Source organism: Triticum aestivum, chromosome 7D, assembly GCF_018294505.1.
Source record: "Triticum aestivum cultivar Chinese Spring chromosome 7D, IWGSC CS RefSeq v2.1, whole genome shotgun sequence".
Classification (NCBI taxonomy): domain Eukaryota; kingdom Viridiplantae; phylum Streptophyta; class Magnoliopsida; order Poales; family Poaceae; genus Triticum; species Triticum aestivum.
The window spans coordinates 10362689-10380748 of NC_057814.1; the positions used below are offsets into that span (position 1 = coordinate 10362689).

The 18060-nt window shown below is 52.6% G+C and overlaps 2 protein-coding genes across 2 annotated transcripts; both read left to right on the forward strand.

The window, feature by feature from the left end:
• The first annotated feature begins 4763 nt into the window (after window positions 1-4763).
• LOC123168267 (disease resistance protein RGA5-like) lies at window positions 4764-11825 on the forward strand. Its single transcript, XM_044586140.1, has 3 exons — window positions 4764-5634; window positions 10761-10995; window positions 11147-11825. Exons 1-3 carry the CDS (start codon window positions 4779-4781, stop codon window positions 11196-11198), a joined length of 1143 nt encoding a protein of 380 aa, XP_044442075.1. The 5' UTR covers window positions 4764-4778; the 3' UTR covers window positions 11199-11825.
• Window positions 11826-14402: 2577 nt separating this feature from the next.
• Window positions 14403-15380, forward strand: LOC123170034 (probable L-type lectin-domain containing receptor kinase S.5). The gene has a single exon (XM_044587879.1). The coding sequence runs from the start codon at window positions 14403-14405 to the stop codon at window positions 15204-15206; it is 804 nt and encodes a 267-aa protein (XP_044443814.1). The 3' UTR covers window positions 15207-15380.
• The last annotated feature ends 2680 nt before the right edge of the window (window positions 15381-18060 follow it).

Here is an 18060-nt window from a genome sequence, read left to right on the forward strand (position 1 = left end):
TGCCAGAGCGATCCCACCCCGAGGGGTGGGGGAGAATAGGGCTTTATAGAAGCCATCTACATGTGTCCGGATGTCCGAGGGGCGGACGAGCTGGGAATCACCATCCTACAAACAGTGGATGGAGTTCCGACGTCGTCGCCCATTCGCGATCGCCTGGAAATATGCCGTATTAGCATCGCCCCGCAGCACCCAACGCTGGGTACCGCGGAGCCTCCAGTAAGCTTCTTCATCCGTGTAGATGGTAGCAAGCTGATCCTCGAGATCATATCACACCACCCACTCATCTGGGGAGATCCCGGAGGTGTCCGCGCGGTAATCCAAGGCCTGGATGGCTTCAAGGAGGAATTTTTTTCCGTTCGCGGAGGTCCCTGCCAAGGTTAGCTCCCCACCCTTTCATGAATTGGCGGCCGAGCTTGGCACAGAACTGCCAGGAGTCCACCGCCGACATGGATCGGTGGGGAGAGGAGCGCGCAGAGGTCCACTTGGCCGCGACCGCCTCCCTGAAGCCCGCTGGGTTGAGCCAGAAGAGCTCGAACCTGAAGCGAGGCGGGGTGGGAGGACGTTCATCGGCGGTGGAGAGAAGGAGAGGGACGTGATCCGACCCAATCCGGGTAATCGCACGAAGCGAGGCCAAGGGGCATCTAAGTTCCCATTCCGGGGAGACTAGGACGCGGTCCAAGACGGACCGCGTCGGGTCGGCTTGGCGGTTAGTCCAGGTAAACCTGGCACCCGTCCGCTCAAGCTCATGGAGGCCGAGATCCGCGATGTAATCGTTGAACATCTGCATCCTGGGGAGGTTGATTCGGTCATTATTCTTATCATCGGGAGAGCGGATGAGGTTGAAGTCCCCTCCAACAACCACCGGGAAGGTAAAGGCGGAGACCTTCCGTTGGAGCTCATCAAGGAAGGTCGGGGAGCGGCGGTGGTCCGCCGGCCCATAGACAATGACAACCTCCCATTTGAAGTTGAGCGCCCTCTCGAAGAGCTCCATGCTAACGAAGAACTCGCCCCGGTCCATCCCGCCAACCTCAAAGGTGGCATCCTTCACACCTAAAAGGATGCCTCCCGAGTGCCCCGTGGTCCCACTAGAAGGGAGCCAATGCCAGGCGAATAGGTGGGGGCTAAGACGCTCCAGCTCAGGAAGAGAAAAATCCGTGCGCAAGGTTTCCTGAATGGCGATGATGTCAATGTGTTCGTCACGCACGTAATCGACGAATTGGCGGCGTCGGCCATCATGGCCGAAGCCGCGGATGTTCCAAAAAAGGGCCCGCATCTAAGCCCCCATCGGGGGGGCTGCTTGACCCCAGAACACGAGATGCGCTTTGGGCGCGGAGAGCAGCAGTGCGGGACCGAGTGCGCCCACGAATGGCCCCGTCGCCCACCGTAGGGGCCTGATCAGTGGTACGGGCAATCTGCTCCTCCGGGGTCCTACGCAGGCGAGCCCGGGTCTCAGCCAGCTTGCCATCAAGAATCTCGCGAGCCCTAATGGCCGCGATCTGCTCTAAGGGGGGACCCACTTCCCCCCTGAAAACGATGGCCGAGTCCATGGCCACCTTGTCAAGGTGTCTAAGAGGAACGGCCTCAAGCGTGGAGAAGGAACAACAGGAAGAACTGGGAAGGGCGGAATCCACACCTGACTCGAGGTTCCGGGCAGCCGCCCGGGTCTTAGCACGCGCGGCGATGGACGGAACCGAGGCATCGACCGGGCGAGCCGCATCGAGGCGGGCGCTGCGGCCAGACGCAGTCACCGGCGTCGAGGAGGAGCGGGGCCGCCTGGTGTACGCCACCGTCGGGGGAGGGATCGTGGAGACCGGAGTGGTGACGACCACGGCCACCGCCGAAGCCGGGGAGGCAGGGGAGGTGGGGTGGGCGTCGGGGACCACCAGCGGGGGAAGCGGGGCGACGAGCTCTAGGGTGTCGCCAGACGCATCCCCCGCGGGCGGGGCACCGGAGAGGGCTCTCCGAGGGGTGGGGTACCACCGTCACCACCCGTGAGGGGAGGGGAGGTCGGGGCCGGGGGGGACGGTGGTTCCGGGCCCGATGGAGAGGAGCGGCGAGCGGAGTCGGCGGAAGGAGAGCGGGGCGACGAGGGGGGCACGACGAGCAGACCAACACTCGAGATGTCACTGACCGACTCCGAGGCAGGGGGAGAGGGCGCCACTGGGGGTGCGGCCAGCTGGAGGGCCATCGCGAGGTCCGCGGCGGACACTCGGGTGCGGCCCTGCCCGGAGCCGCCGCGGCCCGAGGGGGGTTGGCGGGCTCACGAGACGGGGAGCGGGAGCGCTCAGAGATGTCGTCGTCCTCCTCGTTGTCGTCGAAGCGGGAGTGGCGGGGGCGCCGGTGGTGGGACCCATCGGCATCCGCGGGCCCGCCCCCTGGAGGCTGTCAGCGGAGAGGCGGGGGGCGGCCGATGTGGTTCGGCGGCTCGGGGCAGATGGTGAGGTCGTAACCGTCGTCGTTGAAGAAGACCCGAAGCGTGGTGTGGAGCTTGGAGGCGTCCAGGCATTTCACCTTGACCCGGACCTCCTCCTCCTTGCGCAGAGAGAGCTCGTCGACCACCACCACCTTGCCCAGGATCTTGGACATACTGCGACTGACCCGCTCAGACCGGGCCACGTCTGGGAGGCCGGCGATGAGGAGCCAAGCCGTGTCCAGGACCGCCACGGCCTTGGGATCCCACCTCGGCTCGGAGATGTTCACCACAATCCCGTTGAGGGCCAAGGTGACGTTGTCGCTGCGGGTGCAGAAGCCCATGCTCATGGCGTCGGGGAAGATCACCGAGAAGGCGTTGGGCGCGGTGGAGGTCACCTGCCAATCCCACTTGCACCGGCAGAGGTGGTTGAGCTCGGCCTCGATCAGCTCCGGAGTGGCGACGCACTTCCCCACGACCGTCACAAGGGCCAGGAGCGAGGGGGAGGGAGGCGGGAGCTTCGGCACCTCAATGTGGAAGAAGCCCATGTCCTCGATGCCGTGGCCGTACATCATGATCTCCTCCGTGACCGGGCGCTCCGGACAGAGAACCGCGGGGTGCCCGGCCTCCTTGCAGAGGTAGCAGGTCGGTGGGTTGGGACAAGCCACCTGGAAGTGGCCTGACAGGCCGCAGTTGAAGCACGGCGGACCCACGGAGGTGGCGACGGCACCCGAGGCCGGAGTCACCACGGCGGCGGAGGAGGCGGCAGGAGGAGGGCGAGGTGGCCCCTTCTTCTTCTTCTTCTTAGCGCCCGGGCGCCCACGGTTCCCGTTGCCGCCGTTAGAGGGCGGAAAAGCGGCTTGGGCGCGCGGGGGCTGGTAACGCCGGTTCTCAGGGGCGGTGGCCTCGGAAGCGGGAGGAGCTTGACGCGGAGGAGAGGGCCGGCGGTAGCCACGGCCATCGCGGGCCGGAGACCGGCCTCGGGCAGGGGAACGCCGCGCAGGCGAGTTGCCCCGGTCCCGAGAGTCCTCCCGAGGCGGATCCCGGCGGGCAGGCGAGTGGGAGCGGCGGTCATCCCGCGTCGGGGAGCGGCGGGATTGGCGGGGAGGGGAGCGGCGGGGGTCACGGGAGTCCCGGGCAGGGGATCGGCGAGCCGGGCGGGAGGTGAGGTGGCTCCGGAGGTCAGCCTCCCGCCGGAGGCCGTCGGGGGAGGAGCGCAGAGGGTCGCGGCGGTCATCCGCGCGCCGCTTCGGGCGGGATTCGGCGTCGCCCCACTCCCGGGTCATGGCTGACGGCGGAGGCGGGGGCGAGGGGGCGCGGCGGCCGGAGGGGACGAGGGAGGCGGCCTGCGAGGCAGCAGGATGGGAAGCGGGGGTCGGGGCACGGGAGGCTCGGGGAAACCCTACAGGGGGCCAAATCAAGCGCCGGGACGGGCCAGACCGCGCCAGGGGGCGCAGCTGGGCCACACCACGCGCGGCGGGGCGGGGCGGCCGGCCCACGCGTCAGTCAGCGGCCCGCATCCCGCCTGGGGGCCCATCGGCCGACAGCCCGAGGGTCGGTCCAACAGGATGGGCTCCAGGGAGGCCCATAAGCAGAGCGGCCCGAAACGACCTGCCCGGGGCAACCAACCGGGGCACGAGGGTTTCCCCAGGCGCCGCCGCGGAGGTCGCCGCCGGGGCAGGAAGGGGACGGCGCGGCCAGGGCACGGCACACCGGCCGGCCGGAGATTGGGAGGGAGCGGCACCGAAGGCGGAGATGAACGGGCGGAAGGGAGCTCGCCGGACAAGGATGCCCGAGAGCGCGAGCGCCGCCGCCGGCGACGGGCCGGCCGGAGCAGAGGTGGACGCCGCCAGCGCGGGGGACCGCCAGGAGGCGAGCGCTGCACCACGGTCAGCGCGGCCGGCGACGCCCCAGCCGCCAGCACGACGCCACCGGGGAGAGGCCCGAGACTCCAAGGCGTCCCCTTTTTTCGACCCAGGAGACGGCAGCGCGCCCGATGGCCGCCGGTGGCGCCGATCGGTCCCGCGGGAGGCCGAACTCCCACCCCTGGGAGTCGGGCCGCCGGCTGGGACGGATGGAGGTGGCCGGAACGGGGCACGGGGCGGGATCCGGTTGCGGCAGGCGATGGGGCGACCCGCAGCAACATCGGCCGCCTCAGCGAGGTCAACCCAAGACTCGCGCGGAGAGACAGCCGGAGGCGACGGCGGGGAAACGGGCGAGGGGGGTGCCGGCGGGCCGGCCGCGGGCGAGGCCAGGGGCGAGGGCGGCAGCGGCGGCGGCGCCGCCGAGGCGAGCAGGGCGTCGCCAGAGCCAGCGTACGCGAGAGCCATCTTCGAAGTCTCCTGTTCGCAGATTATCCCTGAGCTCCATGGCTATTGGTGGAGCAACATATGAGTATGATATGGCTATTGCTGCTAGACTGACACAAGTTCGATCATTTATATTGTTGGAGAATCCCATACCACCTTTTTTGTGGTTCAAGTATCTCATGGTGCTCATCATTGTTAGGGGAAAGGATATAGTTGACCTCACTGCTATTAGCCAACTGTTTCAGCTGAGGTGTGTGATGGTTAGAGTCGATGGGAAAATAGAGCTCCCTACTGAACTTGGTAAGCTTGTTTACTTGGAGACACTGGACATACAGAAATGCAGGCTGGTAAAGTGCATCCCTTCAGATATAGTTCATTTGCCCCGCCTGTCCTATCTGGGTCTTCCAAATTGTACAGACCTGCCGGAAGGTATCGAGAATATGAAATCACTGCGCACTCTGCAAGAGTTTGACCTGGAAAAGATCTCCCTGAAGTATATTATGGATATCAGCGAGCTGACCAATCTGAGGGAACTGAGTGTGAAAAAAGAGTTCAGTTTGGGGACGCAAAAAGTTGATGCTTTGGCCTTCTCCATTGGAAAGCTCCGTAACCTCGAATGTCTGCGCATCTTTGGTTGCCATCTTGAGAGTGAGAACCTGCAGCTGGGCTCATTATCCAATCCTTTTCAACATATGGAGCGACTTTGCATGAGAACATGGTGGTTCTGCAGAGTTCCGAAATGGATGGATGGTCTCCATTGTCTGCGCGTCCTTGAGCTGCAGGTTGAGGAGACGTCAACTGAGGAGATTCATCTTCTTGGAGAGCTTCCCTCCCTCGTCTACCTCAACTTTGGAGCGGGTAAAATCCCTGCTGAGAGAGCTATATTAGGCACAGGACTATTCCTAGTTCTCGAGTATTTTTTGTTAGAGTTATAATATAAGTCATGTATACCCCTTTGTATTTATCCCGTAGTATAAGGGGTTTCCTGCATATGTACCACACCTGTATATGTATATATATCGGCCTATGGCCTCATGGGAATACAAGTTGCTTATTCCTAACATGGTATTAGAGCTAGGTCAATTTTTTGCACGCTGCAACTCGTGCTATTGATCCGTCCCGATCGAGTCGGCCGCCGCTGCTCCCGCTCGAAGTCGCCGTCCTCCCGCTCGAGGTCGTCGTCGACCGCGGCTGCTCCCGCTCTCGAAGCTCCCTCCCGCCGACGCTCCCTCCCGCTCCCGCCGCCGCTGACGCCGCCGAAGCTCCCTCCCGCTCGAAGTCGGCCGCCGCCGCAGCTCTCCCCGTGCTCGGCCACCGCGACCTGCGGGCCTTCGTGCTCTCCCTCGCGCGCCCCCGTATCGCGCTCCCCTGTGCTCGGCCCCGCGCCCGCCCGTGCTCGTCCGCCCCTCCCGCGGCTGCCGTTCGCGCGTGGTCTCCCGTGGTCTTCCGCCTGCTGTTCGGTGGTTCCTCTGATTATGGGTCTCTCCAAAAAAAAATGTCTGCTGCATCGGGCTATGTTTCTGTCCCTCGCTGTCCGGTGATCTTTGATGGTACTAACTACACCGAGTTCGCTGGCTTCATGCGCATTCACATGCGTGGCATCCGTCTCTAGGGTGTTCTTTCTGGCGAGGTCTGTTGTCCGCCACGTCCGGTTCCTCCGGTGGACCCTACTCCGCCGACTCCACTGGTTCTTCCTACGGATGCTAATCAGGCCGCCAAGGATGCGGCTAAGATTGCTGATGAGGCTGCTGATCGTGCCTATGATGAGAGGGCTTTGGCTTATGAGGAGGCTCTTCAGACGTATAATGGTGCTTTGTCTGTTTACACTCAGTGGCTTGATGATGATGCTCGTGCTGCAGCTGTTCTCACTGCTAGTGTTCTGCCTCAGTTTGCTTCTGAGTTTCTGGGTCTTCCTACTGTCTTCCAGATGTGGACCTGTCTTCGTCAGCGCTATGAGCCCTCTGGTGATGCCTTATATCTTTCTATGGTTCGTCAGGAGCATGCTCTTCAGCAGGGTGACTCTACTGTTGATGACTTTTATGCACAGAGTTCTGCTATCTGGCGCCAGCTTGATTCTCTCCGCAGTGCTGGTTGTCGTACTTGCCCCTGCTGCCAGGCTGTCCAGGCCGATTTGGAGTTTCATCGCGTCTATGAGTTCCTGTCTCGGCTCCGTAAGGAGTTTGAGCCCCGGCGTGCTCAGTTGTTTGCTCGTGGCCGTATTTCTCTCATGGAGGCGCTTTCAGAGATTCGTGCTGAGGAGACTCGCCTACGTGGTGCTGGTTTGCTGGAGGTTCCCTCTGTGCTTGCTACTCGGGTTTCTTCCACTCCACCTGCTGCACCGCCCCATTCTCGCTCGAGTGCTCCGCCGCTCTTGCCCACTCCTTCTGGAGGCTCAAGTCGGCCCCGTTCACATTGTGACTACTGCAACAATGATGGTCATATTGAGTCCCAGTGCTACACCAAGCGGAAACACCTGCGCAAGGCGCGATCATCCTCCTCAGGGACTTCGTCATCTCCCTCGCCAGCTTCATCCATTGCTTTGACCGAGCAGGATATTCTGAGACTTAAGCGTCTGCTCGCGGCTTCAGGTTCTTCCTCGACGGGTACTGCTGGTTCTGTGACTGATGCTTCCCGCACTGAGCACCCGCCCTCTACACAGTCAGGTACATCCCCATGGGTTCTGGATTCTGGAGCTTCTTTTCATATGTCTTCTCATTCTTCCACTTTGTCTTCTCTTCGCTCGCTGGATTCTCCTGTTCATGTCTTCACTGCTGATGGTACTCCACATTCTGTTGCTAGTAGAGGCCATCTTTCTACTCCTTCTTATTCTGTTCCTAATGTTGCTCATGTTCCTCGACTTACCATGAATCTGTTTTCTGCCGGTCAACTTACTGATTCTGGTTGTCGTGTCATCCTTGATGTTGACTCTTGTTCTGTCCAGGATCGTCGCACGCACACTCTGGTTGGGGCTGGCCCTCACCGCCGTGATTCTCAGGGTCTTTGGGAGTTGGACTGGCTTCATGTTCCTTCCGCTGCCAGCACCATCGCCAGTTCCTCCGCTGCTGTCGCTTATGTTACTGGTTCCTTCAAGCAGTGACATCATCGATTTGGTCATCTGTGTGGTTCTCGATTATCGTCTTTAGTTCATCGAGGTCTTCTGGGGTCTGTCTCAGGAGATGTCTCTTTAGAGTGTCAGGGTTGTCGTCTTGGCAAGCAGATTCAGCTACCATATTCTCATAGTGAGTCAGTGTCTCAGCGTCCTTTCGATTTAGTCCATTCTGATGTATGGGGTGCGGCTCCTTTCACTTCGAAAGGTGGTCATAAATACTATATTATTTTCATCGATGATTTTTCTTGTTACACATGGCTTTATTTCATGACTTCACGTAGTGAGGTGTTGTCTATTTATAAGCGTTTTGCTGCCATGGTTCATACTCAGTTCTCTTCACCCATTCGTGCTTTTCGTGCTGACTCCGCTGGTGAGTATATCTCTAAGATGTTGCGTGGTGTCCTTGCTGAGCAGGGTACTCTTGCCCAATTCTCTTGTCCTGGTGCTCATGCTCAGAATGGTGTGTCTGAGCGCAAGTATCGTCACCTTCTTGAGACGGCTCGTGCTATGATGATCGCCGCCTCTCTTCCGCCTCATTTTTGGTCCGAGGCTATCTCCACTTCTGTCTATCTCATCAACCTTCAGCCATCTGCTGCTTTGCAGGGTGGTGTTCCTTTTGAGCGTCTGTTTGATCGCTCTCCCGATTATTCGATGCTTCGCTTGTTTGGTTGTGTTTGCTATGTTCTTCTTGCCCCTCGCGAACGCACCAAACTGACCGCTCAGTCTGTTGAGTGTGTCTTCTTAGGCTACAGTGATGAGCATAAGGGCTATCGTTGTTGGGATCCTGTCGGTCGTCGGATGCGTATCTCTCGCGATGTGACTTTTGATGAGTCTCGTCCTTTTTACCCACGACCATCTTCCTCGGTCTTTTCAGTGGAGGATATCTCTTTTCTCACTTTTCCTGACTCCCCTATCACTCCTGTCGCGCCTGTGCCTATTCGTCCCACTCCCTCTGCTTCTCCACCCCTTGTCGATTCACCGCCACCATCTTCCCCGGTCTCCTCACCTAGCATGTCACCGGATTCTACACCTTCATCTCCGGTGACTTCTTCGTCGCCACCCCCTGATTCTACCTTGGCGATTCCTCCTTCTCTTGTTCCATCTCTTCCGCAGCATTACACTCGTCGTTCACGACCTGTGGATGCTTCCTTGGATGAGTCGTCCTCTTCCTCTCAGCCTACTTATGGCTTGCGTTCTCGTCCTCGTCCGCCTATTGATCGCTTTGGATTTCCCACCGCTGGTGCTGTTGTTCTTGAGCCGACTTCTTACCGTCAGGCTGTTGTTCATCCTGAATGGCAGTTTGCGATGGCAGAGGAGATTGCTGCTCTTGAACGCACTGGTACCTGGGATCTTGTTTCTCTTCCTCCCGGAGTCCGTCCCATCACTTGTAAGTGGGTCTACAAGGTTAAGACTCGCTCCGATGGTTCTCTTGAGCGTCACAAAGCTCGTCTCGTGGCTCGTGGTTTTCAGCAGGAGCATGGTCGTGATTATGACGAGACTTTTGCTCCTGTGGCCCATATGACCACTATTCGTACACTTCTTGCCGTTGCCTCTGCACGCCACTGGTCTATATCTCAGCTTGATGTTAAGAATGCCTTTCTTAATGGTGAGCTGCGTGAGGAGGTGTACATGCAGCCACCACCTGGGTATTCTGTTCCTGATGGCATGGTGTGTCGTCTTCGTCGCTCTCTCTATGGCCTTAAGCAAGCCCCTCGCGCCTGGTTTGAGGGTTTTGCTTCTGTGGTCACTACTGCTGGTTTTTCAGCAAGTGCTCATGATCCCGCATTGTTTATTCACCTTTCTCCTCGTGGCCGGACTCTTCTTCTTCTCTATGTTGATGATATGGTCATCACTGGGGATGACCCCGAGTATATTGCCTTTGTAAAGGCCCGTCTTAGTGAGCAGTTTCTTATGTCTGATCTTGGACCTCTTCGCTATTTTCTTGGGATTGAAGTCTCTTCTACCTCTGATGGCTTTTTTATATCCCAGGAAAAGTATATCCAGGATCTTCTTGCTCGTGCTGCTCTTTCTGACGAGCGCACTGTTGAGACTCCTATGGAGCTCAATGTTCACCTCCGTGCTACTGATGGTGATCCTCTCCCTGACCCGACGCGTTATCGTCATCTCGTTGGCAGTCTTGTCTATCTAGCTGTCACTCGTCCAGACATCTCTTATCCGGTTCATATTCTGAGTCAGTTTGTTTCTGCTCCCACATCGGTTCATTATAGTCATCTCCTTCGTGTTCTCCGATATCTTCAGGGCACGATCTCTCACCGTCTCTTCTTTCCTAGCTCCAGTTCTTTACAGCTTCAGGCCTATGCGGATGCTACGTGGGCTAGTGATCCTTCTGATCGCCGTTCGCTTTCTGCTTACTGTGTTTTTCTTGGCGGTTCTCTCATTGCCTGGAAGACGAAGAAACAGATTGCAGTTTCCCGTTCGAGTGCAGAGGCTGAGTTGCGAGCTATGGCTCTTTTGACGGCAGAGGTGACTTGGTTACGGTGGTTACTTCAAGACTTTGGTGTTTCTGTCACTACACCGACTATGCTCTTATCTGACAGTACAGGTGCTATTAGCATTGCGCGCGATCCTGTGAAGCATGAGCTCACCAAGCATATTGGTGTTGATGCTTTCTATGTGCGCGCTGCTGTGCAGGATCAGGTCGTTGCTCTTCAGTATGTGCCTTCCGAGTTACAGTTGGCGGATTTCCTGACGAAGGCCCAGACTAGAGCACAACATGGCTTTTATCTCTCCAAACTCAGTGTTGTTCCTCCACCATGAGTTTGAGGGGGGGTGTTAGAGTTATAATATAAGTCATGTATACCCCTTTGTATTTATCCCGTAGTATAAGGGATTTCCTGCATATGTACCACACCTGTACATGTATATATATCGGCCTATGGCCTCATGGGAATACAAGTTGCTTATTCCTAACATTTTTATTGTAGTTCTCGGAAAGACATTACAGCGTACCTGGGGTTCGAAGCAGGGGCTATGCCCAACTTACGAATCCTTTGTCTCAGTGTGGTGCATTGGGGTGGCACCATACCAGTCGGAATGGAGCACCTGTTGCACCTCCAGGAGATCCGACTTGATGGGGCCTTTCATGATGTTGTGTGCGCGTTCAAGGAGGCTTCGCTGGTGCACCCAAACCGCCCTTCCGTTAGTAGGTAAAGTAACAGCTTGTTGGCTCACATCTAGAAGATCAAGAACTAGATTTTTCTTGTAAACTAACTGTCTGTAATGGCTGTAACTCTGATTATTAATGAACGCATGCTCCTGATCTTCCCTATAATGGCTGCAATCCTGATGATTAAGCAGGTGGATGCATCATGTGCCGTGTTCTGATTATTTTGTGATTGGAAGATCATGAAAGCCAGGATTGAGGATGCATTTGGTCTAGTACGTACCATGCTTGCTTATACTTACTTAAACCCCTTGGTGTTAATTGCTAGGTCAGGTAGTTAACATTGTATGCCTGTGTACATAACCGGGATTGGACGGGAGCTGATACAGCTTTTCATGCTTGAAAGTGATACAGCTTTTTAAAGTGTCTCTCCAATCTATTTGTTCCTGTATGCAAACATTATGTTTGTGAGCTTTGCCTCATTCTGCAATTAATGTTCTTCAGGACTGGGCTCAAGCCTAGAAATAATGGGAAGATGGTAGCAACTGCAAGCAGCTACTACTTGTGCAAACTCTATGGCCCATCTTGGATGAAATTATTTTGTATTACCATGTCTCTGAACATCGCAACAACACAAGCTTTTCAGCAGGGAGCAGCTCGGCCGATTAAATAGGTTCACAGGGTGTTGGTATACGTCTGAATTATTTGGTTGAAAGACAATTATCGACCATTTAGCCAAGGAGACGGCACCTCCTTGTAGCAGGTCGAGCACCAGCTGAGACTCCTCCTATCCTCCCGTTGTAGCAGAAGCGCCTTTGACAATTTATGGAGCTCATTCCAGAGAATAATTGAAATGTCCATCCTTCTCTTTATACTTTGCTGTGATCTCTTCTTCTTTTCTCGTCCTTGCTAGCTGCGATCTCACTGCTGGGCACTTCAAACAGGTCCAAAAGTCAGAAATAAATATGGCCCATAAACAAATAATTAAAAAGTGGTGAATAAGAACATCCTCTTTTTCCATTCAACTTGGTGACTGACAAAACAATTAAAGCAGGCATATAAACAGTGTACATAATGCACCATAGTTTTCTGATTGGGGTGTGCACTCCTGTACTGACAGAAGCATGCAGGTGAGAGAAATCAGTACACTTTATAGAGATGCAGCTTGGAGAACATGCACAATATTTGTCTGTCAACACGACTGAATGCCAACTAAGAATACGGTCTGTCGGCGTGGTTGATTGATGTCCACTGCATGATTGATTTGGCTACCCTGTTTGAGTTGGCTCAACAGCACTAGTCCTGTTGTTTGTGATGTCATGCATGATGACTCTTGATTCTTGAATGGGTCTGGAATGATAATAGACATATGAACTAAAAATAGTGAAGATGAATTAATCAAGAATGCCATATTATTCCAAGAAAAGCTCGGAGCTGCTTGAGAATGGATGATGTATTTATTTTAAACTTGGCAATTCATTTGAGTCTGAACATTTGCCACAGTGAGCAGGACCAAATCCTAGCTAGTATCATACATAATCTTTGTCTAGTGTTTTTTACATTGTTATTACCTGTATAGATTTTCCAGTTTCTTGGCTCCAAGATGGACTCCTTCATCTCTCTCTCTTTTCAGATAGCACTGATGAACTAATTAACCGAGGAGAGAATAAAAGCATTGATACCTGAACCTGACTGAGAGCTTGCACGTAGGTAACTTTCAGGACCCGTCCAGAAAAGACCTTCCCTGCATGAAATGGAAGCAAAGATTCAACAAGAAGCTGGAAAGTGGGAATACTGTTTATCATATACTCCCTCCATCCCAAAATAAGTGACTCAACTTTATACTAACTTTAGTACAAAGTTGAGTCACTTATTTTGAGACGGAGGGAGTATATGGCAAGCAGGCGGACCACCTCTGTTCAGGTGCCTGGGAAGAACGTGGCACACTCCATCCAGGTACCACCCAGCTGCCTTGAGAAATATTACGACAGAAGATCGTCTGTTCTCTTTTTTTCCAATCTGAGGCAAAATTTCAGATACTTTGGAATGGTCGGCCTCAAGAGATGTCTTCAAGATGAGCAAGGAATTTGCGCGACGTGTTAAGGTAGTCTAACCAAGCTGGTTCTTATGCTCTTTTTTACTTAGTTGGCTCTAGACAGTAGCCAAAATTACCTCCCTTGTACCGTGCAGTGCACCTCTGATCATTTGTTGACGCAAGTTGGAACATACATTTGGTGCGGGAATGCAGGCAGCATGTAAATGGTGCTGCGGTGCAAGTCCATGCTAGAGTTTCCTTGGCTATATCAACTTTTCAAATTCATCATATGAATATAGGACTATAGGTAGACCATGTAAAACAACATATGATGGAATAAAGAGCAGTGCAGATCAGGCCTAGTTGAGTCTGATCCAAACCATGAACTTATCCCCTTAAGAAATTGTTTAGAAGACAACATCTCCAAGTGTAGGGCAATCAAAATTTTGTCAAGATCTCCACACCAGCATAAAAGACAGAAACAAAAGCACCAAGTCCAAATCAAACGCGTGAATAAGATCATCAAGTTCAACGTTCCACAGTATTACATGCCAGTGGAGACTACTTGAGGGATGGCACCATCACTCACAAAAAAACAAAGAGGTATGGCACCATCAAGTTGTCACTGATCAATTTGTTCTACCTCTTAGCGTTTTTGTATGTTACATTGTTTTACTCGTTCAACAGCCTCGTTATTCCTCCCATAAGCCCCTCTTTTAGTTTGTCGCTAGGGGAAAAAAGGGAGATGATTGCATAGTCAAACATATTACTCTGAACATCTTGTTGCCGGCTGTATATGATGATTCCCATTGGCCATGTCTTGTCGAAGTATAACTTACATATATATTAAGTGAGTCGAGTTACAATACTTGTTTTCTTTGACTACATCATGTGGTACACTTGTAAATTGTAAGAGCTTTCCTGGAGACAAGTTCTGCATTGACAAGGAATCCAATATAAAGAATTATTGGATGAAAGGGATTTCTACCCAAGTCCATAGCTGGCACTATCATGCTGTGACGGATAAGTTTTCTTCCACCTATCCATGTTTTTTTATGTTAATGTCATTGTTCTGCTTGTTAAACAGACCTTGTTGTTCCTCTCAGATGTCCCTCTTTTCATCCCTCTCTTGTGAAAAGAAGGTGAGAAATCGCATAGTCAAACATATTGCTGGTGAGTAGCATATGTCACAACATTTTGCCCGCACCGCTTCTTAGTCTAACATTGCGTTGTTTCTCCGCAGCTGCACAAATATTATCCAGGCATTATAACGATTCCCATTGACTATGTCTCTTCCATGTACTTTGTCAACTCCTCCCCTCCTCCATAATGAGAAGTTTCAAAGTACAAGGATCATATAAATACTCCTCATTATTGAAGGTTGCAGGAAGCTATAGGAACCATTTAGCATGACAATGCCCAATACCAATAGCATGTTGAGCTTTTCCCATATAGCTTATGCAGCTGTTGTCGTCCTAGCCCTAGGCAGTAGAACTTGCAATTGCTTGCAGTTTACTTATCCCAACTTCAACACAATCAATAGGGATGATTTTAGTTTCAGCCCAGGCTCAACAATTGCAGATGGTGCCTTGCAGATCACCCCAAGTACCGGAAACATGGGCCACCAGTCAATGAGAGTGGTCTATGTAAGGGAGACCCTCAAGCTGTGGAACAGCAAGCGCATGGCGCCCACCTCGTTCAGGACTGATTTCCTGCTCAACATCCTCCCCGGTCAGAATGGGGCTGGAGAAGGTATGGCATTTGTGCTCACAAACAATCCATCGTTGCCTAGCAACAGCAGTGGCCAATGGCTTGGCATATGTAATGCCACGACAGATGGCACGAAGACGGACCCAGTAGTAGCTGTCGAGTTTGACACGAGGAAGAGCTATGAGGATGACCTTGACGGCAACCATATCGGCATCGACATCAACAGCATCAAATCTATTCGGCAGTACCCGCTTAGTAATGTTTCCATCATCCTCTCGAGTGGGACTGATGTATGGGTCAGTATTAGGTACCATGGCACATCGAAATTGTTTCAAGTATTTCTAGTCCAACACAGCATCCGTGGGCGGTATGTCTACCAAGGTGATATCTACATTGATCTATCACAGCTTCTGCAGGACAAGATATATCTGGTATTTGCAGGTTCCACTGGCAACTTCACCCAACTGAACCAGATAAAGTCGTGGAACTTCACCACGATAGATGAATAAGCCTGCGTTTCTTTGGCCTTCGGGCAGCAATTAGTGGGAGATGGAGCTGTCGGACGTCGGGTTGCCCTTCACGGGAGGGACTCGACAGCAGAACAACTTCCCTCATGGGGAAGTGAGTATTGTGGAAAGTTGTACTATTGTATTGAGAGTGTTGACTGTTCACTATGGTGTGCTTGTGAAGTTGTACGTTACATTCATGCTTATTTTCTGGCCGAATAATTTTGTACATGTATCAGTTCTTTTTAATCACTTAAACCGGACGTACCAAACCAATGCTCAGATGATGTCTTATGATTTCTTAGCCGCTATAAACTTTTAATATACCAAAACAAGACTCTCAGATAAAATGGAAGACATATTATTCAGAGATTGCTTGTTGATGTACATTAAGAAAGAGATTGTAATAGGATTCTAGACAGAAACAACTATTGATAAATTCAATTGGGACGAAACATCGTGTAAGATTAAAAGATTATTGGGAGGTCTGAAAGCTGAATAAAACTATTGCTTGTTGATGATTTGGTGCGGCATACAAGAGTATATAAGAGGGTACAAACCGACTTGGGGTAGGGGTACAAAACTGACTTGGACTAGAAGTCGTATACCATAATGACTACTCTAACATCCCCCCGCAGTATCAACGGCAGGCTCGACGACATTGAGACTGAAACAGATATCTTGAAACGGCTTAGTAGGCAGTGCCTTGGTGAAAATGTCAGCAAACTGAGCCGTAGAGGGAACATGAAGCACCCGAACCTGACCAAGAGCAACCTTTTCACGAACAAAATGAATATCAATCTCAATATGCTTTGTGCGTCGGTGTTGAACTGGATTGCTGGTCATGTAGACTGCTGATATGTTGTCACAGTAGACAATAGTGGCCTGCTCAATAGGCCTGTGTAGCTCGGAGAGTAACTGCCGAATCCAGATTGTATCTGCAACGGCATGTGCCACAGCGCGATACTTAGCCTCGGCCGACGAACGTGAGACTGTAACCTGTCTTTTCGAAGACCAAGAAATCAAATTGTTACCAAGAAAAACACAAAAACCGGAAGTGGACCTTCGAGTGTCAGGACAACCAGCCCAGTCTGCATTAGAGTATGCGGTAAGCGAGTTTGGAGAAGAATTATTGAGGTGGAGACCATGATTGGGAGTTCCTTTTAAATACCGAAGAATGCGTTTAACATGATTATAGTGAGGAACCGGGGGATCATGCATATAGAGACATGCTTGTTGAACAGCAAAAGAGATTTCAGGACGAGTAATGGTGAGATATTGGAGAGCACCTGTTAGGCTACGATAGAGAGTAGGATCGGAAAAGGGTTCACCGGTAGCCGAAAGTTCAAAACTAGTATCGACAGGAGTGCGGGATGATTGACAGTCAAGCATACCAGCACGATTAAGAAGATCAAGAATATACTGGCGTTGGGAAAGAAAAAGGCTGGAGGAATCTCGAACAACAGCAATGCCTAAGAAATGATGAAGGAGTCCTAGGTCAGTCATAGAAAATTCAGATCTAAGAAGAGAGACAATATGATCTAAGAACTTTTGAGAGGAGGCGGTAAGAATGATATCATCTACATAGAGAAGTAAATAGGCAGTGTCAGAATTTTGATGATACACAAAAAGAGAGGTGTCGGAGAGAGATGGAGTGAAGCCTATTGTTTGAATGAAGGAGGAGAAGCGTTGAAACCAAGCTCGTGGGGCCTGTTTAAGACCGTAGAGAGATTTCTGAAGAAGACATACATGAGTTGGAAAGGATGGATTTTCAAAACCCAGAGGTTGCTGGCAGTAGACAGTTTCTTGAAGGGAACCATGGAGGAAAGCATTTTTAACATCAAGTTGGTGAATGGGCCATGAAGAGGAGACAGCAACACTAAGAACGGTGCGAATGGTGCTAGGTTTAACAACAGGAGAGAAGGTTTCTTCGTAATCAATTCCTTGTTGCTGAGAAAAGCCACGACAAACCCACCTGGCTTTATATCGTGAGAGGCTCCCATCGGAGTGGAACTTTTGGCGAAAAATCCATTTGCCAGAAACAATATTTGTATTGGGAGGACGAGGAACAAGTTGCCAGGTGTTGTTTTGAAGTAAAGCATTATATTCTTCTTGCATGGCAGCGGCCCAATTGGGATCAAGTAGAGCAGTTTTGTAATTCTTTGGAAGAGAAGTGAGAGATACGGAGGTATGAAGGTTTAGGCGGTCTTGGGGTTGATGAAATCCTGATTTGGCCCTAGTACGCATGCGATGATCATTAATCGGGGCTGCTGTAGGAATAGCACGAGGGGGTAAGGTGGGTACTGGTGAGTCCGGCGCAGCGGAAGAGTCGGACGAAGGAGTAGGGCTGGGTGGTGGAGTTGGAGTAGGGGCCGGGGGTGTTGGGGAGGGAGCAGGGGTCGGGGGTGTTGGAGACGTCTCTGGTGGGGTGAGTGTATGGTTGGGATTGGCTATGGTGGGTGTTAATGGTGGTGGTGATAAGTTGTGTTCGGTAGGTAGGGGAGTATATAGTTGGAAAGGCCGGGGAGAGGGGGTGTTTGCGGAGATAGGGGTGTTGGATGGTGTAGTAGTGCGTTGTGAGAAAGGAAAAATGTGCTCAGCAAACGTGACATGACGAGAGACATGAACGTGTCCGGTGTGAAGGTCGAGACAGCGATAGCCTTTGTGCTCGTCAGAGAAGCCGAGAAAAGCACATGGGATAGAGCGTGGTGACAATTTATTTGCAGAAGTGGCATAGGCATTGGGAAAACAGAGACAGCCGAAAACACGAACCGCGGAGTAGTCGGGGTGGGAAAGAAAGAGGGAATAATAGGGAGTAGTGTTGGGTTTAGTTTTAGAAGGTCGAATATTTAGAAGG

Bases quoted from the DNA above. Each gene is read 5' to 3' on its own strand.
- LOC123168267 (XM_044586140.1), top strand. From the start codon at position 4,779: ATGGCTATTGGTGGAGCAACATATGAGTATGATATGGCTATTGCTGCT. The intron at 5,635-10,760 runs ATTTTTTGTTAG...CTTATTCCTAAC, and splicing joins ACTATTCCTAGTTCTCGAGT to ATTTTTATTGTAGTTCTCGG. The intron at 10,996-11,146 runs GTAAAGTAACAG...ATGATTAAGCAG, and splicing joins AACCGCCCTTCCGTTAGTAG to GTGGATGCATCATGTGCCGT.
- LOC123170034 (XM_044587879.1), top strand. From the start codon at position 14,403: ATGCCCAATACCAATAGCATGTTGAGCTTTTCCCATATAGCTTATGCA.